Below are 25421 nucleotides of genomic sequence, written 5' to 3'. Positions count from 1 at the left end.
TTGACTTGGGTGACCCATGCAACCCTAGGAAACAATTTAGCTAAATGGGCCCACATGCCATTATGGCTTGCCCGTATAGGCCCACACGCCCAGATTGGCCTTGCCCATGTAGATCACATGGCCTGGACCAAATATCACATGCCCGTGGGCTTGTCTGTGTGGGCCCGCATGCCTAGATTAGCCTTGCTTGTGTGGACCACACGGCTTGGCCCAGATATCACATGCCCGTGTGGGCCCACACGCCCAGTTCGATTTAGCCTGTGTGGTCCACACGGCCACACCCAGGCCATCACATGATTGTGTCTTACGCACGGCCTGACCTTCGTCAATCACACGGTCATGTTGTCGCACACAGCCTACCACACGGGCGACCACACACCCGTGTGGCGTCTACAGTGATGTTTTTCAACTTTCACCGAATCCTTTTTTTGCGTTTCGGGTACACACCTGACACCGATTCGATGTAGAAACCACTCACAAGCCTTTCAAAGCCTATAATCGACCTAACAACACTTGAAAATTAGTCCAAAAACACAATTTGATAAAAAACGCGATACCTACAAAAGTCCAAAACAACATTCAACGCTTACCCCAACACTCCATACGATTTTACTACAAATCCGCGATAGGAGAACCCTGAACTTCACAATTTGCTATTGCCAAAACTAGGAATAATTCTCCAAACAGCAATTTGAAAAACAAGATTATAAAAGCATTTAACTCCACTTATCGAATTAGCGAAATCAAACGGTGTGCGAAAAGGAAACAAATTGAAACAAAATTTAAAAACGAAGAGGAAAAGGGAGACAGAATTTCGGCAAAGAAGCAGAGAACCACGTTAAAAATTTTGGGAAAAGCCATTGAAATTTTTGAAAAAGAAAAATAATGAGGATAATTCCCAACTTCCCACATCGCTCAAATCTCTTCACTAATCCCACTAACAACCACTACTCAGACTTTTCTATCAACCGAAACTCTCAACAAAACACTGAGCAAAAATAAATACCCACACTCATGCTGGGTTTCGAACACAGAACCTCCAATACACCAGCTCCCTTACCACTTGAACCAGCAGGCTCATTCTAATATGGTTTTGCAAATAATTGAATATAACCCATTGAGCAAGTGAAAGGCTTAAGTCAAAAAAATACCAAAATTAACCAAAGATAGGGCTTGAACTTGGGACCTCTCACACACACCCATAACACTTAACCACTGAAGCAGATACACATTTGCGTCAAATATTTACAGATACAAAAACAAATATTTTGGGGCTTTACAGAGTGGTAGTGTAACATCCCAAAATTTGAGGTTAGAAGTTTTGAGGTTTGTGGTTAAGGTCAGTGAGTGGGTTGAACATTTGGGTTCAATTTTTCATTTTAATGTCAGAATGGGCCTATTGGTGTGGTGGTTAGTTGAGTGTTAGTGTATCTCTGGGTCTTGTGTACGAATTCCTGTGAATGTTTTTGATATCTATTTGTTTTCGTGTTATTTTATTTATTTTTTTAGAACGGAAGTTAGCTTTAAAATTAAAAACAAGTTTCATGTTCTTTATTTTTTTTCTTTTCTGTTCATTTCCTATCATTCTTTTTTTCCTTTCTAATTTTAATTGCGTTTGTTTTTGCTTCTTCGGTTTTACGCAATTTATTTATCGTTCTGTCAAAGGAGATCGTCCTTGTGTGTTTCTTTTTATCAGAGGTGCTGCTTGATATCATGTTCTGAGTTGTGTGTTCTGAAATAATCTAACTTTGGTTTAGAATTGAAGTGAAATTCGATAATGTCTTCTATGTTTATGAAATTGATTATTTTAAGTATCATATTGGTACTGAATTACGTCAGATTTTGTATGTTTTGGCATAATTCTGGGTTACCAAGTGTTGGGAATCATCTCGACATCAAAATTACAAATTTTAGACTGTTTCGATGTGGTTTCATGACCATACGGAAGGCCACATGGGTGGTTTACACGACTGAGTGAAATTGGGAATTAGGGTTTTTGGGCAAATTTTGGTGCCACACGACCTGGCCACATGGGCATGTGTCCCGCACGAGCATGTGAGATCTCCATACGGTCGTGTCTCCTCTACTCTTTATTTTTGGCATTTTTGGACAGTGAGTTACACGAGCTACTCACACGGGCATGTGTCCCCTCCACACGGGCATGTGTGGACTCCATATGGGAGTGTACACCCCCACACAACCTGGACTCTTCCACACGGCCATGTGGCCCTATTTTACAGAATTTTAGTTTTGAGTCATAAATTGCCCGTTTTATGTTTCTGTGTAATCCAACCCTCGTTCAAGCCTCGATTTAGTTTGGCTCGTATATATAGGTGCATTTATGAGCTTTAATTTTATTACTTGTTTATGTGATAAATAAGTATGAGTTTGTTATTGTTGTCATAACTAATTATTAGAATACAAGTGTAATCAAATCTGAATCTGTTCAACTGGAAATATTAATGTTCGTTTCTGTATAATGTATGCGTAATGTGTGCATTGTTGCATAACATGAAAGTTTTGGGATCTGGTTATGAAGAGAAGGAAGACAGACTTAGCAGTTTTACTGCGATACTTTTGTATAGCGGTTCACTGCAATATCCTATACGTATATCAGCTCAGCTGTATACAGTTACTTAAGTGGCAAAGTTCCATGTTGTGGTGTGTTGGGTGGATGAACCTATTATGGTTTTATATGGTGTGCATGGTGGACGGGCCTACCATAGCCCTTATGTGGTGTGCTGGATGGACGAATTGGTGTTTGGTTGGTGAGGTGGGATTTTGACTTGTGCATCGGTTTGCATTTGAATATACGTTGTTTGTCAGAATATTCTATCTGTTTATTTGAACTTCTGGTTCTTGACAATATAGTTAATGTCAAGTAATTTGATTTGATGACTGAAAATCATTACTGTGGTTTGATATTGTATTTGATATACTGATTGAGACTTTTGTAAGTGATATTTTTATGCACATGCTTGTCTGAAGTATTTATTGTGTCACTCCGTCTATTATCTGTTCATGTTTCGAAATCACACTGAGCTCATGTAGCTCATCTCTGTAGTGTCTTTCCTTTCAGGTACTTTTCGTGTTTTAGAGCCGTACTCGGTGCACCAGAGGTCTTAGACAGATATGGTTTGATTCGGCTTAAGTAAAATTTCACAAGTTTTATACGGTAAACTTTAAGTTGGTTTGTAAGATGATTATACAAACTGCAGATTGAACTTTAGAAACTGTGGATTTATTTCTGAATGTTGGACGTCGGTTTAATATTGTTTCAAACATAATGAACAAAAAGGTTTTCTTAGTTTAAATTAAAGTTTTTGTTTTCGCCACTTTTAGTGGCAAATGTAACCTCCAGGATTTGGTCTAAACTTCTAGGCTGGATTTTGGGGCATTACAAGTAGTATAGGTGTAACCTCCCAAACCTAGCCTAGACATTGCGGTCGAATATAGAAGTTTACGTTGATCACCGAGGTGGCCAATAAGGTTGAAGGGGCTAAAAACCTCTGTACTTATTGTTTTGAAAAGACTTGGGGAAAAGAGTTGTAATTCGTAAAACCTCATTTTGACTTCAAATAATTAATTATGCTAGGTTACGCATTTGTAGAATGGCTTTGAAACGTTGGGTTTACTTTTGAAGGCCCATGCCTTAAAACAATTTAGTAATGTGCAGTAGAAACTAAAACACTATAGATATTTACTAAACTTATCGTATTGTATTTTAAGCCAAGTTTACATTTAATCAAGTTACATGCATATAGGGCCTATTAACAATTTCAGAAAAATCTCGTTTATAACATAGTGTAAAACCAAATAAGAGGTCTGAGTTTAAAACAATTTTGATGGTTCAACTTCAGAAATATAAAAAAAACTAACACGTCAATTAAACGTTAAATCAAGTAAAATGCACTGATCCGAAACGTCCCAAGCCGAGCGCAACCCTAGGTTTGTAGGTTACCTAAAAGTGACACTAAGAGGGTGAGCTTATAAAGCCCAGTGTGAGACTAAAGTAAAAATATAGTGATAATAAAGCATACATGAAAAATAAACATATAACACATTGTAGATACAATTAAATATGATGCATGTCATGATTATGTAGATGATGCAAGTCCTACCCATACCATTCGCTACACACCATGAGTTCCCATAACTCGTCTACAAACACCAAAACAATGAAAACATATAAGTCACATTCGAGCTGCCAAATATCACGGTTTAACTACCATTAATAATTCATAATGCAAACAAGTTGCCAATATAGTGGACAAGTCGCCAGAACTCCAACAAATCTTCAGGGTGGAGTATCAATGTCATAACTCCAGAATATATAATGTGAATAGAGCCACCAAAACTCCACGGAACTTCTCCGACAACCAAAACAATAACCCAACCCCATGCACATGTGAAATGTCATACATAAATAGTAACATATCATGCTATATAGTCGTGTTTTCAATGAACAAAGATATGTATTATACTCAACGGTGACACTACTTGTGAATGAATAACTTAACCAAGTAGCCTTTATGTACATCGTATACTAGCACTAACTGGGTTATAATGCAACAAACAAACTTATCACAAAAACAACATGCTTATGTCGCACATGTACCCCCCAAAAAAATCAGCAACCTACTTCACATGTATGCACAATATTTGTGCACCAAAAAAACAATGAAAACCAACCCACATATATGGCATTTTACGCACTAAAAACAACAACAACTAGGCTTATATATGCAACATTAAACTCATCCAATAGAAAAATTGCATACATATGTGACATTTAGTAAAAAAAATAGTAGCAAATGTTCGTTACAATGGCAAGGTATTTTCATGAAAAATCAACATGCAAACAGCAGCCCAATTCAGCACAAAATGACAAACAACATCAACGTATTTAATGTAAAATTAGTATACAAACACGACATGGTAATAACAACCACATTAGCATAAAATGGAAGCAACATATGACTTAAGTGTGGCACACACACATATATGATATAACTTAATGAAGTCCCACACCTTAACTACGAAACGGGCAGCAACCAACTAGCAGAAAACGATCTCAACGTGCACGCGCACCTATACACAAAATGTACACGATTAAATTGGACCATTAACACACGAAGTTCAGTACAAGGCAAATGAAAACAATGTTAATTAATACTACTTACACTACATAATGTGGAATTAGTGAACAGAGTAATAACTGACACACTAGGCGACAATGACGCAGATAGAGTAACAAAATTAACAAAAATGGTATCAACATAGGACTATGATAGATTGTATAGCAATAATATGGAAAAAGTGCAAAAGCAAGGAAAACAAAATATATATATATGAAGGGTGAAAGAAAAGGAAAAAAAATATAATGAAGGAGAAAAATATGTGGAGTTTGGGCAATTTAAGGAGGAAAATGTAGGAGAAAATATGGGATGACTAGTAAAAATTTGAAAATTAAAATAAAAATCTTTTTTTTTTGTTTTTAAAAGAAAGTTAAAGAGTCCAACACTTTTTAAAGTTACAAATTTGGCTAACACACAAAAATATTTTTCACCTTTGTACCTAATGAAGTTCAAACTCAAGACTTCAAGGAAATTACATAAACATATTACCATTAGGCCAATTACTCATTCGTGTTTAGAATATGCAAACAAAACATTCTAAGTTTAGGGCATGACAAAAGGTCTATAGAGACTGTGTCGATGTAATATATATAAGAGTGTGTGGGAACAAAATGCCTTTCTATTCTACGCCCTAAATCTTTCTTCCTAAGCATTATCTTCTTCAGTTAGTCTGAAGAAAAGAGGATGTAGCTAAAGGAAGTTTTGTGTTCTTGAGCATTGTCTTCTTCAGTCAGTCTTCTTCAGCATTGTCTTTTTAAGTTTAGAAGTAAAAAAGATTGGGAACTAGTAAGTTTCTTTATCCTTTCAAACTTGTGGATTGAAGAAAAAGTAGAGTAAGGATCCTCTAAGCTTCAGTATAATTATAAATTATGGGTTTTTAAAGCTTGAGTGTCTTTAAGATTAACCAATAAAGGGTTGTTATGGTTAGCTTCCAGGATGAAGGAGGCTTTAGCGTTCGTGTAAGCTAAGTTGTTAAGAATAAGAAAGTAAGGTGAGTTTTTTTATCCCATTTATGAAACAATTAATGATTTCTATTGATTATGTATACTATGAATGAGTAAAATTTGCATAATATATGGATATCTGTTCGATGGTAATTAGAATCACATATTTTAATAGATGGCGTACTTAGTGTTGACATGTAAGTGAAATAAATGTATCGTATGAGTTAAGACGATGGGTAATATTGATGGGTTAGACGAATTTAGGATTGGGTAAAGGGAAAAATCGTTAGATACCACCAGACGACATTATAGAACACAAACTGTGATAGGTGAAGCTTCAGGCCTTACGGAGGGGGCACTATTGTGTCCAAGCATCAGTGTATAGGATGACAAATGGAGGAATAGATGAAATGTGACGGAAAGAATGAATGAAAGATCATGGCTAGGCCATGGGACCAATCAGAAGCTATAAGCTATAAAATGAGTAAGACCATAGCTGAAAGATGATATGACATCATGACTAAAATGAGTAAAGACTGTGGCTGAAATACCTCATGGCATTATGGTAGATAGGACTAATACCATAGCTAAAAGATGCTATGGCATCATGACTGAAATGAGTAAGACTATGGCTGAAAGAAGCTATGGAGTCATGGTAGACAGGACTAAGACCATAGTTGAAAGACACTATGGTATCCTAGTAGTCTATCGAGACAGTAAACACAAGAAATATACGGTGTAAGACTATAGTTGGACTATGACAACCTAGGTGGACAGGACTATAACTAAATTGAGTAAGATCATGGCTAAAAGATGCCATGGAATCATGATAGAGAGGACTAAAACCATAGTTGGAAGATGTTATGGTATCCTAGTAGTCCACCAGGACAATAAACACGGGGAATATAAGGTGTAAGGCTATAGTTGGACTCTGGTAACCCAAATAGTTTGTCGGGATGATAAACACATATGATACTGTGTAAGACCCTCGCTAAAAGATGCTAAAATATCATAGGTTGTTCGAAAAGACGTTAAAGACGAGAAGTCAGATAGAACACTAAACATGGGGAAGTCCATTGGGATGCGAGACAAGGGGTAGTTCGCTAGGACATTAAACATAGGGACTGTGGGATATTGATAAACCATAATATATACATATTTTTACCTCATGCTTGGCTTATTTTTGGATGATTTATCATAAGATTTAGTGAATTTGATGCTCCTAATCCTTTAATTTCATGTTTTATACTTAGATGAGCATAGGAAGGTGAAAAGAGCAAGAAACAGGCCAAAAATGGACAAAATGCTTATCTCAGTATTTCACACAACCTAGGCACTTTCACACGGCTAAACCACACACCCGTGTGAGACATACGAGCAAGCCATAGGCCCGTGTGAGACATACAGGTAGGCCACATGCCCATTTGTCATGGCTGTGTTGACATTAAATCAGGTCAGAATTACACACGGCCTAAGCATCTTCACATGGACGTGGCACACGGCTGTGTCTCTATTAAACCCAAGTCTAATTCTATTCAAAAAGACTAATTTTGGGCTATTTTGGGCATTCCAAAGTCTATTTAAACCCCCTAGAAGAGGATCAATGGGGACATGCAAAGTAGAAGGCAGAGAATACTCAAGGATAGCCATTGGAATCAGCTTGGAAGCAGGATCTACTTCAAGACTGAAGATCTCCATTCAATTTCCTTAGAAGTTCTTTGGGTGTCTTTATGTTTTGTTGTTTTCCCAATTTTGAGATGTTTTCCATTATTATGAACTAACTCCCTAAATACCTAAGGGAGATGAAACCTAAGACGGATCTTATTACTATTTGAATTATATTATAAATACTTGTTCTTATTTTTAATTGTGAGTTTTAATCCTTACTTTAATATTCTAGGATATTAATTCAAGCTTTGATATGCTTATTCAGTGGAGCAAAAGTCCCTGTTTAAGAGCAGATCTTCCATAATTAAGTGGAGTTGCATGCAATCCTAGAGATAGGACGACATAAATCTGCCAGATTAGAGTCAAATCTAATAAGGGAGTCCATAGATCGAGTTAATGCGACAATAAAGGTTTTAATTAGAAAGAGATTTTAATTAATCAACCTAAAGTCAGTTGTTTTTAGTCTCGAGAGAGATATTAACATAAATCAGGGATTTCTATGGATTAAGTCAAGTAAATAAATCGTCTAATTCAGAAGTAATAAGTAAAGTCTAGGTGGATTCTTCCTTGGGTATTGTCTTCTCCATCTATTGTCCAACAAGTATTTTCTAATTTTTATCTCTGTCATAATCCTAGTTAATTAGATAATTAGTTTTAGTTTAAAACATCCCTTAATTCATAGGCCAGATAATAAAAAGATAGTAATTACCAATACTTTTAGTCCTTGCGAATACGATATTTCCGGTCTCACCATAACTATACTACTGTTCGATAGGTGCGCTTGCCTTAGTCGAATTTTTAGTTAGTTTAGCGACCATCAAGTTTTTGGCGTCATTTCAAGGGAACTAAGATATTAGTAACGCTTAATTTTTATTACTTTAGCTATTTTTATTGCAATTTAATTTTGTTTTTATTTTAATTTTTTTTTCTAATTTTTCTTTTGTTTGCATCTGGAAGGTGTCTCTAGTTTATGACTAGGAGGAACCCGTTAGGACTTTTGCTTTTTGACAGTGAGATCGAGAGCACAGCTCACAGAAACCGAAGAGAAATAAGGCCAAGCCTACAATACATAGAGGAAGAGCGAGAGGATGATATCCATACTACAACTGACGAGATGGCTGATAATTAGAATAATCTACTACCTCATGTGGTTGCTGCAAATCCAGTAAATCAGAACCCTACCCCTCGTACTATGTACGACTATACTAAGCCTAATTTAACAGGAACTGAATCGAGTATAGTTAGACCTGCTATTGCTGCAAATAATTTTGAACTGAAACCTAACACGATTCAAATGATACAACAATTTTTTCAATTTGATGGTTTGCAGGATGGGGATCTAAACACTCATTTAGCAAATTTTCTAGAATTCTGCGACACCTTTAAAATCAATGGCATTTCTGACGATGCCATTCACCTTTAGTTATTTTCCTTTTCATTACAAAATAAGGCTAAATAGTGGTTGAACTCGTTACCACAAGGGTCAATCACTACTTGGGAACAAATGACAAAAAAAATTTCTTAAATATTTTTCGCCGGCTAAAACGACAAAGTTAAGGAATGATATCTCTTCTTTTGTGAAGATGGATTTAGAAACACTTTATGATGCATAGGAGAGATACAAAGATTTATTGAGAAGGTGCCCTCACCATGGGCTACCTCTTTGGCTACAGGTCCAAACTTTCCACAATGGTTTGAACCCCTCAACTAGATAGATGGTCGACGCAGCGGCCGATGGAACCTTAAATATCAAAACACCTGAGGAGGCTTATGAATTCATTGAAGAGATGTCACTAAATAACTATCAGTGGCAAGTCATGTAAACGAAGCCGACAAAAGCAACCGGTGTTTTCAACCTCGACACGGTCACTATGCTATCAAACCAAGTAAAGCTTTTAAATAAGAAAATTGATGGTCTGTATGGTTCCTCCCAGGTATATCTGATGATGCAGTGTGATACAAATGGAGGACAGATAAATGATCTAGAATGCCTAGCCTACAACCATAGTACTATGAATGAACAAGTAAACTATATAGGTAACAATATTAGACCATAGAATAATCCCTATAGTAATACTTACAATGCAGGTTGGAGGAACCATCCCAACTTCTCTTAGGGCGATCAAGGTAATCAAAGACCACAAGCCCCTCTAGGTTTTCAACCACCTTACCAGGAGGAAAAGAAGCTAAACCTTGAAGAGATGCTAACGAAATTCATCTCAGTGTCAGAAACACGTTTCCAATACACCGAAACATCACATAAAAACTAGCAAGCATCTATTCAAGGGCTCAAAATCAAATAGGCCAACTGGCTAAGATGATATCAGAGAGACCACAAGGTAGCTTTCCAAGTAACACCGAAACTAATCTAAGAGAACAAATTCATGCCATTACTGTTTGAGATGAAGAAGGGTTAGTTGAACCTGAACCATAACTAAGGCAAGGACTTGTGGCAAGTAAAGGTAAGGTTGAGGTGAACCACAGTGAGCAGAAACTGGTAAGTAGAGAGTATACACCTCGTGTGCCATATCCCAACGCAACTAAGAAAGACCGACCAACGAACAATTTGGTAAATTTCTTAAACTTTTAAAAAAGTTGCATATTAACTTACTGTTTATTAAAGCTCTTTTGCAGATGCCCAACTCAGTGAAATTTTTAAAGGAGGTCTTGGCTAATAAACGAAAGTTAGATGATGCGTCGCATGTGGAATTAAACGTAGTTTGCTCAGCCATTCTACAAAATAAGCTACCCCAAAGTTGAAAGATCTAGGGAGTTTTACGATTCCTTGCTTACTTGGTAGTTTAAATGTTAACAATGCTTTGCCTGATTTAGGGGTGAGCATTAATGTTATGCCCTATAAAATGTTTAAATAGCTAAGTCTTGGGAAACCCAAACAAACTAGGATGAACATTCAATTAGCTGATAAAACCATTAGATTTCCTAGGGGAATTGTTGAAGATGTGCTTGTAAAAATTGATAAATTTATATTCCCAATTGATTTTGTTGTTTTAGACATAGAAGAGGATAGTGTGTCCCTTTAATTTTAGGACGCCCCTTTTTAGCAACTGCTAGAACTATCATTGATGTTGGTACAAGTGAACTCACACTCCATGTAGGAGAAAATACGATCACACTCCAAGCTCGTGATTCGATCAAGATAGCAAGTCATGAAGATGATTCAATAAAACCTGTTAATTAGACTAACCATGTGGTTCAACCTTCCTTGCAGGAAACACTTCAGAAAAGCATAAACAAGCCATGTTCTAGTACCAACGATGGAATCATCCATGATGAACGAACATTACAAATTGAGGAACTAGATGAATGGCGAACAATAGTTAAGAAAAAACCGAGGATACAGGATGAACCAAAGCAGTGTCATGATGAACTTAAAGGTGAATCGAATCAACTGAAGGTTGGAGACAAGGTACTATTAGATGAAGCAGACCCTTGTGTTGCCACTTTTGAACCTAATGGAGCAATCCCTTTCTCGGTACTCAACGCTTTCCTATACGGTACAATCAATGTAACTTATTCCAATTTTGGCACTTTAAGGTAAACAGTACTCGTCTAAAACCTTATTTTGATACGATTGATAACAGGAAAGAGGAGTTTCAACTCCTCGAGCCACCATAACCATGGAAATATGCGGTGAGTCAAGCTTAGACTCTAAATAAGCACTTCTTGGGAGGCAACCCAAGCACTAACACCACTAACTAGTTTATTTTATCTATTTTTCATATTTTAATGCAGGTACAATGACCTATACGGCCAGGACACACTGGCGTGTCCTTGGCCGTGTGGAAACAGGGCTAAAAAATCCCAAGTGTCAACATACACACGGCCATAAACTCGAGCCACACGGCCTAGACACATGAGCATGTCCTTGGCTGTGTGAAACCTGGAGCTTAATTTTTCAAATTTTAACAAGTCAGAGGCTAACACGGGAAAGCACCACGGCCATGTGCGAGACACGGTCGGGACACACGGGCGTGGGAGAAATGAAGAATGGACTACATGGCCATGTGACACAGCCGTGTGGAAACCTAAGCTATCAATTCATGATAAACACGGGCTAGAGGACGAGTTACACAAGCGTGTGACACGACCGTGTGGCCCAACACGAGCCTTACACCACTGAGTCCCCTTAAGAACCCTAATCCCTAATCCTCTTCCTCATATTGTGTCTTTTCCTCCTATATTATTCAAACCTTAGCCGCCAACTGTCACCAGCCCTTACACTGACCAGCCACTGCCACTCACCCCCATTCGACCCCCATCTTCCCCTTGCCACCAAACAGTCCCTCCTGTGCACACACAACCTATGCCCCACAGACCGACCCCCTTCTCCCTTCACCCGCAACAACCAAGAACTGCCCCACCCTCGCCCTTCCTTGCAACACACGGCCTAAATCCAAACCCCCACGTTCGTGCCCCCCATGCCCCTAACACCGACCCGACCCCCTAAAGGCGACCGCGCCTCTACACGTCCAACCACCTTTCAGTCGGTGTACCCTTTTTCCTCTATCCTATTATTTATTATTTATTATTTATTATTTATTCTATTTACTTATTCTATAATTCATAACCACCAAATACATTAGCAATAGTTCATATATCCTTTAATTTGATTAATTCCTCTAATTGATCTGTAATAATAATTTATCACGTCTTTAACAATTAATTTAGCCATGTCATAATTAATTATTTACATTCATCCAAAATTAAAAATAATAATTTCTATTCATATACGAACTTACCTCGACAAATACAGTTGTAACAACAAAGTTGACAATTAATCCAACCACAACTTTTCCTCGATTTTGATTCGTTCGGCTTGTTTTGTGATCTAAATAATAATATTTCACTCAATTAAACCATTCCATAACTTAAAATAATTAATTTAACTTATAACTCTCATTATTGGGAAATTTTCAAAATTACTCCTAATATTTTAACTTTTATGCAATTTAGCCCCTAAATTCAAAACTCCACATTTAACAAAATTTTGCAACTTATCAAACCAACTGAATTTTTACCCTTTCACATACAGCCCACATTAATTCTAAATTCTCAAATATTCCCTATCAATTCTAATATTTAATCGATTTAATCCTTTAACTAAAAACTAACAAAAATCACTTAATAAACTAATTCTAATCAACAACTAAAACTTCTATGTCATCATTTAACTTCTAAAATAACAAGGATTCATCAATGGCAACATCTAAAATCTTTGGCAGATTAAAAACGAAGCTATGGGTTAGCTGGGCCTAGTTGCAACGATATCAAAAACATAAAAAGACAAGAAATAAACTCAAATTGAACTTACATGCAAATGGGACTTAACCAAACCCTAGAAGCTTCTTCAATTGTGATTTCTTTTTTTTTTTCAATTTTAAGTGGTGATCCATTTTTGGAAGATGATACTATGTTTTATTTATTATCTTTAATTTATCTTTATTAGTTTACAACTTTAACCTTGTTATAATCTTATAATTTTACAAATTAAAAGACCTTAAACCGTCCATTTACAATTAATATGGTCCAATTACTATATAAGTCCTTTTAATGATTAAACCATTTAATCATTGTAATAAAATAGTAACTAGATTTTACACCTTTTACGATTTAGTCCTATTTATTTAATTAACTATTTGAACGTTCAAATTTATATTTAATAAAATATTTATGGGCACGGTTTTTAAAAATGAGGTCCTTATACCTCATTTTCTAAAACCACTTGACTTTAGGGTCATACCACTTGAACGTGATTATTTGTTCAAATAACATAAATTGTCAATTCAAAATTTATTCTCATAAATATTAAATAATAACATTTACGAACTTACTCGTCAGATTTGTGGCCTCGAAACCACTGTTTCCAACACCACTAAAAAATAGGCTGTTACAAGTCGGCTTAGAGACTCACTTGACAACCATAGATAGCAGCTCGAACTCCAGATCGAACAAAGAACTATAGCAACCATTGCTTATAAAATATAAGAACACCATTAAAACTCATTCGTAACATTTACCATCATCTCAAACTCAGATAACCTTTATATAAAGCCTTAGTTCTCCATCTTACTATTCATGCACTTATTTCAACTTAATCTTTCATAACTTTAACATACGGAGTCACAATACCTTGAGATGGAGTAGTCACTGACAAAGATCCCGATTTGCAACTCCAACTTAGAGAGAAGGTAACACTTTAGATTTTCTTAAGATTTTCATAGTAGTGCTTCTTGAAAAGAAAGAAGAAAACTCCCTCTTTCTTTAACCTGATTATCCATTAATGTAATCTGAATCTTTATTGGGACTTGACTAGTTTCATATCGTTACTGAATTGTTTTATCTAAATGTCTACAACTTCCAAGAAACCTACTTGAGTATCCCTTTATCTTTTAATTATCTTGGTTCACATTCAGTTGGTTCCTAACCAGCTTACCTTACAACTTAACTTGCACAATATTATAATAAAATGGCGCACTCTACTTCCGACGTGAACTCTTACCCTCCATATCGTTTTACTTTACCATTATCCTATTCCAACTAACATAGAAATCTGACATAGAACCTTCGTTAACTCAAACACGTAACTGTATACGCCAACTCTATAGCCAAGAGATGTATTTAGGCGAATACTACTCCGCTAATCATATTACTTTATGACTATACGCCAAACCTTGTACTCGCCAGAATAGGGGCGTTACATGATATATAGAATTAAATATGCTCAGACAAGCAACTTGGTGTGGTGTAGTTCACTTGTGTATCCGAGTCAGTTTTACTAGGGTTCCATCTTGAAAAAAGCTATAAATGAAATTGGAAACTTGTAACATAATGAAATGAAATTGGATACCAATTTGAAATTTCATTAAAAAGGACATAACTATAAATGATTCGTCTTTATGCTTTAATTATAGAAATATGTTTGATATGAATCATGAGTACAACCTTACAATTTGTTGATTGAATGTGCTTTATGATAGGTTATTGATATGTAATATGATTTTGTATGCTTGATTTACTTGTATTATATAATAAACATGTATATAAACATATGCTCACCTTGTTAATATTTTGAATGCCATGTTCTAACCAACATTATGCAAACTAAGGTTTGCTATTAAGCCTAAATAATAACAAGGTAAGCATAGTGTTCCCATTTGAATTTATTCAGCATTCTAAATGCTTATTCTAGTTGTATCTTTCCCTTATAGATTGCAACCTTGTGGAATTTACCAAGCTGGGTCAACGAGAAGCACACACACTATCTAAGACAGTAGAATTATGTTCATTTTGAGTCCAATCCTTATGACATGTATATAAGAATATTTTGCTATATAAGTGGTCATTTTTAATGGATTGTTTGTGAAAAGGTGCTTATGTTTGGTTATGGTGGATACGTTTGATGAATTACTTAATTGATGCATGTTTAGTTATGTTCGATGTAACAGCTCGATTTAGGGTCTAGACAGAACAGTGGTCTCGGGACCACAAATCTGAAGTTTGAAAAATTATTTTATTATTTTTATGAGGATATAGTATGATTTTATTAGTGCATGAAAAATTTGGTGAGCTAATTTTAAGGTTTTCTAACTCAATTTCGAAAAAGGACTAAATCGCATAAAAGGAAAAAGTTGCATTTTAGTACCTAAATGAGTTAAATAGCTAAAGAACTTAAATTGAGGGCTTTTAAATGGCAATTTCACCCTTTTTTTTAGTGTTGGCCAGCCATGTGAATGATTTTAAGCAAATGGTCAAAGGGTTAGGTGGATGATGTCATGTTTTAGTGATAAAATAATGCCTAAAAGCCTAGCTATCATTTCTTTCTTCTCCATCTCTTTTATCCACCAAAAATATCAGAAAAAATAGAGTTTGAAGGCTGAAAACTTTTAGCAACTTAAAGCCCTCACAAGTAAGTGATTCCCACACCCTTTGTTGATGATTTTTGCATTTTTGAGACCCTTGAAGCATGGGCTTTCAAATGAGGGTGATATCTTGCAAAATGGTCAAGAGTTTAGGGTTTTTCCATGGGTGTATTTGTGATGTTTATTGATTTTTTATGGAAGAATATGAGTCCTAGTTGTGTCATAAACAACTTTCGTAAAGGAGTTTGCATGGAAAACACCTAAAAGGACTATTTTTGCATAAGTTGTAAACTAGTTAGTAAGCATGTGAAATAGTGAGAAATTGAAGTTGCTATAAGAGTAAAAATAGTTTAGTTAGGCCTAATATACAAAGAAATTTGATGAAAATCGATTTACGAACATAGGGGCAAAATGGTTATTTTATCAAAGTCTAAGGGCAAAATGGTCATTCTACCAAAGATGTGAATTTACAATTTGCGTAATTATAATTAGTAACTAAATGAGTGTATATTGCTATTATAGATCAAGATTTACCAAATCCGAACCTAGATCGGGGGAAGTCCAAGCAAACCGACTAAATCAAATAGCCAAGTACTTTTGTAAACTAAGGTAAGTTGTATGTAAATGATACATCTATACAGTTAATACTTGTATTCATATCACCATTGAATTGATATTGTATGAGTTGTTCAGTTATGAATTGAGAATGCCTAGTAATATTTGAGATCATAGAAATATCCCGTTGAGACATTAGAATACGAACTGGATATTCGTGCCAAGGCATTGGGTGATTTGTGTGCCAGTGTAAGAAATGTTTGGGACATGCTTCGGCCACATTACGAGAGCCAGTGTAAGACCATGTTTGGGACATGGCATCGGCATCCAGACGAGGGCTAGTGTAAGACATGTCTGGGACATGCATCGGCCTCGACAGAGATAGCCATTGTAAGACGTGTCTAGGACACGCATCGGCTAAAAGTTGTGCTAGTGTAAGACATGTCTGGGACATGCATCAGCATACGTATATGAGAGCTAGTGTAAGATCATGTCTGGGACATGGCATTGGCAGTATATCCCATGTTGAAGGTTCATAGAATATCCAGTCGAGGGTTATAGATCCATTTTGATAAAGAAAGAATAATCATGTTGTGAGTGGTACAGGTACCTATATGGTAAGCATAAGTAACGAGCTTAAATTAGAGAATGTGACCCAAGTAGATGATAATGAGTAAGTTAAATTATGTTTACTTTTAAGCTATAAGTATGATGACTAATAGTGAGATTGTTGTTGTATATTTATTTATATGCAACTTACTAAGCTTTATGTTTACTCTTTTTCCTTTCCCTCTTCTTTCAGTGTTATCAAGCTAGCTTAAGGATCCCTTAAAGTTAGAGATATCGATCACACTATCAGTCGCAATACTTGGTATATTTTGATTTATATTTTGATGGTGGCATGTATAGGGCTAGACTAGGATATTGTATTAAGAGAATGATTCATGTATTTTAGCTTAAGTCAAAAGCCTTTCATTTTGTAATCAAGCTTGGAATAATGGCTATTGTTCATTTTGACGAATGTATATAGTGTTCTTTCTATGATGAATTAGTGCCCATTTTGATGAGATTTATATATTGAAATAATCTTGTGTAGGTTGTACAAAATGGTTGACAAAAGGGCTTGGAAAGCCTAATGTCCACGGAAACAACGGTGTCTAGCGTGTGACACGGTCACATGGCGTGTTATGGTCGTGCGTCCCTGCACTTAAAAAAATCATAGCACCGGGTAGCCACAGGCAGTTCCTGCGTTCATCAGTATGCGCTGTAGACGGGTAAGAAATAGCATGATCGGCCGTGTGACCGTATAGGCATGGCTGTGCGTGGTTGGCAGAACCAAGTAAAACGGGTCGAGACACGGGCGTGTCCCTAGCACACGGTCGTATGCTCTACACCCACACGGGCGTATGGAACTTTGTTGCATGAAATTTTTCTAAGTTTTTCATGAGTTCTTGATTAGGTCCGAACCACCCCAGACGAACGTTTTGGGCTTGTAAGCCCATGTTAGGGGCAAATTGTTTGTGAAAAGAAAGTTTTAAATTATTTGAGATTTCACGGCCCAGTTTCATTTATTTAGTTGAGTTTAAGTCAGGTAGCATCACGAACCCTATTCTAGCGTCGGATAGGGACGAGGGGTGTTACATTCGATGCCATTAAAGATAGTGATCATGAACTTGCATAAATTGTTAGGTTAAAGGGAGAAAAGTAAGATTGTTTAGGTATAATGAGTTGATGAATAAATTAGAATTGGTACATTTAGAAGCAAAACATGAAATGTGGTTCAGTTATATCTTGATTGAATCAAATTAAGTCATATAAATCCTTGAGTGTATTTGAACTCAAATGATGATCATGTTGTATTTGACATGTTAAATGCTTGATTGAAATGTTTATGTGATCATATTGGCGTGGGATGGTATGGAATAATGATATTTTTATTGTTAAAAGATGTATGCAACATTTAGGTTTGTTTGAAAATGGTTGAGTTGGTATCAAATGGGATTTATGCCAAAAATAGGAGTCATGCCGTGACCACCAACTTCCGACATCACTACATGGGTTGACAATGAGTGATGTCGCAATGTCAATATGCATGAAGTTGCGATGTGATTTAATGATTTGGTGATGTCACGACATGATTATTGAGTTAACAAAGAGCTTTCGTAAGCTTGTATGGGATCCAAAATGATTAAGTAACCTGTTATGAATGTGATATATACCTAATTGTATGTGTGAATGATCGAATGTTGTAAAAATTATCTATAGCTGCTCTAACAACGATTGTAGTATCCTATAACTCGAACTTGACAATAAGGTTGGTAAGGGGTGTTACAAAATATTTATAAACATTTAAAATTTTTGGGTTGATGATGTGTAGTTATTTTATTAAGCAAATATTTTTTTTTTCTAAAATGGACTTTTCTTTAGAAAAAATAAATGTAACATTTATATTATTTGGTGATGTTATATTTTCATAGGTCCTTTGCCCAAATCAATTTATGTAATAGATTCGTTTGCCTTTTTAATTTACACTATTAGTCCTCAGTATTTCACATATCTCATAATTTAATCTTATTAATTATTATTATTTAAAAAATTAATTTCATCTATTTTTTACAATTATTTTAAAACTAATACAAAATGTTATAATATTTGAATTAAAATTCTATGAAAATAAATTATGAGATTTAAATATATTAAAAATGTATTAAATATTAATATTTAATTTTTTATTAAATTTTAATATTTTAAAATAGAATTATTTAAAAATAAAACTATCATTGCATAATCAATTAATTTTAATTTAAACAACTTTAGACCTTAAATGCATTAAACTATTTTTTTAAAAGAATTAAATGCATTAAACTATTATAAAATAAACATTTTATTTTCTAAAAATATGTATATACACATTTGTCCAATTTATTTTCCCAACTATAAACGAATAATATTGTTCATAATTTTTAAAATTTCTAGAGTGTAATATTTAATTATTTTAGTAGACAATTTCCGCAACTAACTTTATATTACATTATTACATAATGTTACCAATTATAAGAAAAAACTCTTTTTATTTTTATATCAAAATTACAGATCGTTGATTCTATTTTTATATTAAAATAATAAATATAATTTTTTTTAAAATGCTTTCACATTATAATTAATTTAAATTTTGAAATATGTACACTGTCAATTTATGTATGACATGAAAATATAAATTAATTTCAAATAAAATACATATATCATTTACTTTTCCTTCAATTTACATTCGTTTTCGTTTCTTTACAATTCAATAAACATGGGGTCAAACAATTTGGCTGGGTCCTGAAACCTCCCATTTAGAATTTGATTGGAGTTTTGAAACTTTACGTCTCCATCCATTATCTGTACCAACCACTCAAATGTTCCTACGAGTTCTTTGGTTTCCCCAAGCCTCCCCACTACCACACAAGAATGGACTCACTGGTCATTGCCACCATATGAAACCACTTTGGTTCCACTACATTTTGAATTAGTCATCGGCTTCGCCTTATAAACAAGACACAAAAGAAAATACAAAATTGTATTATGTAGCCATTTGTTTAGTGGAAGTATTATATGTTTAAGTATGAATTATTAATAAATTAACTTAATTGGTAATATTTCGTTACTTTCATAACTTATTTTAGTAAAGAGAAAGAATTTTTTATTTATTTGAAAGATATCTTATTTTTTACAAGAGTTATTATTAATATTTTAATTTTAAATTTAGATTTTTATTAACTATTCTTTATTTTATGTCTAATTATTGTAATATATATAATAAATAGTTTCATGTTATAAAATGCATTATTATTGTTTGGGTTAATGTAGTAATTTCCCACTACACTTTAGATAGAAATTAAAATTTGCTACTATCTTTTAGTTTTGTTGATACTTATCATTCTACTTTTAAATTAATTGTAAATTTACCACTCTTCTTTAACTCTATATTTTTTTATTGAATTTTAAATTAAATTAAATTAAATTTAAAATATTTTAATATTTTATTTAAATAATTAAAAAATTAATTAACATAATATTAAATATTAATAAAAAATGTTATTTCTAAAAAATAATACTTTATTATTATATATTTTAAAAATTTCAAGTCTTCCTTCAAAGTTAATTTGTAATTTTAATAATTTTATAAAGTAATTAATGTTTACTATTAAATAAAAATTTAAATAATAGTTTCTCCATTAAATTTTAATGGTAAAATTTTATTTAAAAACTAAAATTAGTGAAAAATTAATTAAAATTTATAATTTAATAATTAATTTCAATCACAGTTTATGAGTGAACTATTGCTTTGGTTATTACTTCGTTTACTTTGGCCATTGACTTTTTTTTTTTTGGAAGGGAAAGAGGAAGGAAAGAAGATCGGATGAAATTTCGCCGCCTTCATGACTGTCTTCTTTATCGTCTATCAGCTTTTTCACCTTGAATTAATTCTCTAAGTTTATCTCTCTCGAGTATACACATGATCAATTTCACCAAAAGGTACGTTTCTCTACCGAATAAGCTTTCCGTCTTAACCCTTTTCCATTTTACTTTCCTCCACACCCTAACCATCGCCTCTGCTGATGCCTCGCCAAAGCCTTACAAGCCTCATGACAACATAGCCCTCGATTGTGGCTCCACCACAACACAACGATCTTTCGGGCCGATCCTGGATCTCAGATAACACATTTTTTTAGATCAGTCAAGTAAGGTATCAGTTATCTCAACTTCTCCAACAGAAGGAGACCCCATACCTTACACAACAGCTCTCTTGTCTCGCTCTCAGTTCACCTTCTCCTTCACGGTCACACCGGGCCAAAATTCATTCGCCTTCATTTTCACCCAGCTTCTTATCGAGCATTCAATCGCTCAAATGCCTTTTTTGATGTCCATATTGGAGGCTATACTGTCCTCAGCAATTTCAGCGCTGCCTTAAAGCTGATGATCTTAAACTAGAGGTCTTTTACAGTGAATTTTGCATATATGTTGATGAGGAAAGCTGAATCTACTGTTTAATCCGAATCCTAATATGCCAGATTCTTACGCTTTCATAAATGGAATCGAAATCGTTTCCATGCCCGACAACCTTTACTACTCTTCAGATGATGATACTGGGTTCAATTTTGTGAATCAGGTGAACCCGTATCGCATCCTGAAGAACCAGGCTCTTGAATCTTTGTACCGAGTGAATATTGGGGGCAGCTCCATTTCACCTACACAAGATACCGGTATGTATAGGAGCTGGTCTGAGGATGGTGAAACTGGACTAATGATAAGATTAAGGAACACTAGGTCGCCATTAGTCACGTTTCACCATCTCAGACCAGCTCCTATACATACCGGTATCTTGTGTAGGTGAAATGGAGCTGCCCCAATATTCACTCGTACAAAGATTCAAGAGCTGGTTCTTCAGGATGCGATACGGGTTCACTGATTCACAAAATTGAACCCAGTATCATCATCTGAAGAGTAGTAAAGGTTGTCGGGCATGGAAACGATTTCGATTCCATTTATGAAAGCGTAAGAATCTGGCATATTAGGATTCGGATTAAACAGTAGATTCAGCTTTCCTCATCAACATATATGCAAAATTCACTGTAAAAGACCTCTAGTTTAAGATCATCAGCTTTAAGGGCAGCGCTGAAATTGTGAGGACAGTATAGCCTCCAATATGGACATCAAAAAGGCATTTGAGCGATTGAATGCTCGATAAGAAGCTGGGTGAAAATGAAGGCGAATGAATTTTGGCCCGGGTGTGACCGTGAAGGAGAAGGTGAACTGAGAGCGAGACAAGAGAGCTGTTGTGTAAGGTATGGGGTCTCCTTCTGTTGGAGAAGTTGAGATAACTGATACCTTACTTGACTGATCTAAAAAAATGGTGTTATCTGAGATCCAGGATCGGCCCGAAAGATGGTTGTGTTGGTGGTGGAGCACAATCGAGGGCTATGTTGTCATGAGGCTTGTAAGGCTTTGGCGAGGCATCAGCAGAGGCGATGGTTAGGGTGTGGAGGAAAGTAAAATGGAAAAGGGTTAAGACGGAAAGCTTATTCGGTAGAGAAACGTACTTTTGGTGAAATTGATCATGGTGTATACTCGAGAGAGATAAACTTAGAGAATGAATTCAAGGTGAAAAAGCTGATAGAGCGATAAAGAAGACAGTCATGACAGGCGGCGAAATTTCATCCGATCTTCTTTTCCTTCCTCTTTCCCTTCCAAAAAAAAAAAAAGTCAATGGCAAAGTAAACGAAGTAATAACCAAGCAATAGTTCACTCAATAAACTGTGATTGAAATTAATTATTAAATTATAAATTTTAATTAATTTTGTCACTAATTTTAGTTTTTTAAATAAAATTTTACCATTAAAATTTAATGGAGAAACTATTATTTAAATTTTTATTTAATAGTAAACATTAAATTACTTTATAAAATTATTAAAATTACAAATTAACTTTGAAGGAAGACTTGAAATTTTTAAAATATATAATAATAAAGTATTATTTTTTAGAAATAACATTTTTTATTAATATTTAATATATGTTAATTAATTTTTTTAATTATTTAATAAAATATTAAAATATTTTAAATTTAATTTAATTTAATTTAAAATTCATAAAAAAATATAGAGTTAAAGAAGAGTGGTAAATTTACAATTAATTTAAAAGTAGAATGATAAGTATCAACAAAACTAAAAGATAGTAGCAAATTTTAATTTCTATCTAAAGTGTAGTGGGAAATTACTACATTAACCCAAACAATAATAATGCATTTTATAACATGAAACTATTTATTATATATATTACAATAATTAGACATAAAATAAAGAATAGTTAATAAAAATCTAAATTTAAAATTAAAATATTAATAATAACTCTTGTAAAAATAAGATATCTTTCAAATAAATAAAAAAATTCTTTCTCTTTACTAAAAATAAGTTATGAAAGTAACGAAATATTACCAATTAAGTTAATTTATTAATAATTCATACTTAAACATATAATACTTCCACTAAACAAATGGCTACATAATACAATTTTGTATTTTCTTTTGTGTCTTGTTTATAAGGCGAAGCCGATGACTAATTCAAAATGTAGTGGAACCAAAGTGGTTTCATATGGTGGCAATGACCAGTGAGTCCATTCTTGTGTGGTAGTGGGGAGGCTTGGGAGAACAAAGAACTCGTAGGAACATTTGAGTGGTTGGTAAGATAATGGATGGAGACGTAAAGTTTCAAAACTCCAATCAAATTCTAAATGGGAGGTTTCAGGACCCAGCCAAATTGTTTGACCCCATGTTTATTGAATTGTAAAGAAACGAAACGAATGTAAATTGAAGGAAAAGTAAATGATATATGTATTTTATTTGAAATTAATTTATATTTTCATGTCATACATAAATTGACAGTGTACATATTTCAAAATTTAAATTAATTATAATGTGAAAGCATTTTAAAAAAAATTATATTTATTATTTTAATATAAAAATAGAATCAACGATCTGTAATTTTGATATAAAAATAAAAAGAGTTTTTTCTTATAATTGGTAACATTATGTAATAATGTAATATAAGTTAGTTGCGGAAATTGTCTACTAAAATAATTAAATATTACACTCTAGAAATTTTAAAAATTATGAACAATATTATTCGTTATAGTTGGGAAAATAAATTGGACAAATGTGTATATACATATTTTTAGAAAATAAAATGTTTATTTTATAATAGTTAATGCATTTAATTCTTTTAAAAAAATAGTTTAATGCATTTAAGGTCTAAAGTTGTTTAAATTAAAATTAATTGATTATGCAATGATAGTTTTATTTTTAAATAATTCTATTTTAAAATATTAAAATTTAATAAAAATTAAATATTAATATTTAATACATTTTTAATATATTTAAATCTCATAATTTATTTCATAGAATTTTAATTCAAATATTATAACATTTTGTATTAGTTTTAAAATAATTGTAAAAAATAGATGAAATTAATTTTTTAAATAATAATAATTAATAAGATTAAATTATGAGATATGTGAAATACTGAGGACTAATAGTGTAAATTAAAAAGGCAAACGAATCTATTACATAAATTGATTTGGGCAAAGGGACTATGAAAATATAACATCACCAAATAATATAAATGTTACATTTATTTTTCTAAGAAAAGTCATTTTAGAAAAAAAAATATTTGCTTAATAAATAACTACACATCATCAACCCAAAAATTTTAAATGTTTTATAAATATTTTGTAACACCCTTACCAACCTTATTGTCAAGTTCGAGTTATAGGATACTACAATCGTTGTTAGAGCAGCTATAGATAATTTTTACAACATTCGATCATTCACACATACAATTAGGTATATATACATTCATAACAGGTTACTTAATCATTTTTGGATCCATACAAGCTTACGAAAGCTCTTTTGTTAACTCAATAAGTCATGTCGTGACATCACAAATCATTAAATCACATCGCAACTTCATGCATATTGACATTGCGACATCACTCATTGTCAACCCATGTAGTGATGTCGGAAGTTGGTGGTCACGGATGACTCCTATTTTTGGCATAAATCCATTTGATACCAACTCAACCATTTTCAACAAACTAAATGTTGCATACATCTTTTAACAATAAAAAATATCATTATTCCATACCATCCCACGCCAATATGATCACATAAACATTTCAATCAAGCATTTAACATGTCAAATACAACATGATCATCATTTGAGTTCAAATACACTCAAGGATTTATATGACTTAATTTGATTCATCAAGATATAACTGAACACATTTCATGTTTGCTTCTAAATGTACAATTCTAATTTATTCATCAACTCATTATACTAAACAATCTTACTTTTCTCCCTTTAACTAACAATTTATGCAAGTTCATGATCACTATCTTTAATGGATCGAATGTAACACCCCTCGTCCTATCCGACGCTAGAATAGGGTTCGTGATGCTACCTGACTTAAACTCAACTAAATAAATGAAACTGGGCGTGAAATCTCAAATAATTTAAAACTTTTCTTTCACAAACAATTTGCCCCTAACATGGGCTTACAAGCCAAAACGTTCGTCTGGGGTGGTTCGGAACCTAATCAAGAACTCATGAAAACTTAGAAAAATTTCATGCAACAAAGTTCCATAGCCGTGTGGGTGTAGAGCATACGACGTGTGCTAGGGACACGCCGTGTCTCGAACC

The 25421-nt window shown here is 33.8% G+C and overlaps 1 protein-coding gene and 1 non-coding gene across 2 annotated transcripts in view; one reads left to right on the top strand and one right to left on the bottom strand.

The window, feature by feature from the left end:
* Window positions 1–9300: 9300 nt before the first annotated feature.
* LOC121204144 (small nucleolar RNA R71) lies at window positions 9301–9407 on the bottom strand. Its single transcript, XR_005899072.1, has one exon. It is a non-coding gene; the product is annotated as a small nucleolar RNA R71 (small nucleolar RNA).
* Window positions 9408–21186: 11779 nt separating this feature from the next.
* LOC107955689 (receptor-like protein kinase FERONIA) overlaps window positions 21187–25421 on the top strand; it is a 23428-nt gene continuing 19193 nt past the window's right edge. Inside the window, exon 1 of the mRNA XM_041116939.1 lies at window positions 21187–21450. Within this exon, the coding sequence (XP_040972873.1) occupies window positions 21236–21450 (215 nt within the window). The 5' untranslated portion in view covers window positions 21187–21235. The remainder of the gene's footprint in view (window positions 21451–25421) is intronic.

This window comes from Gossypium hirsutum, chromosome A07 (assembly GCF_007990345.1).
Source record: "Gossypium hirsutum isolate 1008001.06 chromosome A07, Gossypium_hirsutum_v2.1, whole genome shotgun sequence".
Classification (NCBI taxonomy): Eukaryota; Viridiplantae; Streptophyta; class Magnoliopsida; order Malvales; family Malvaceae; genus Gossypium; species Gossypium hirsutum.
The sequence above is the reverse complement of the archived record's forward strand: the minus strand, read 5'-3'. Positions and strand labels throughout refer to the sequence as shown.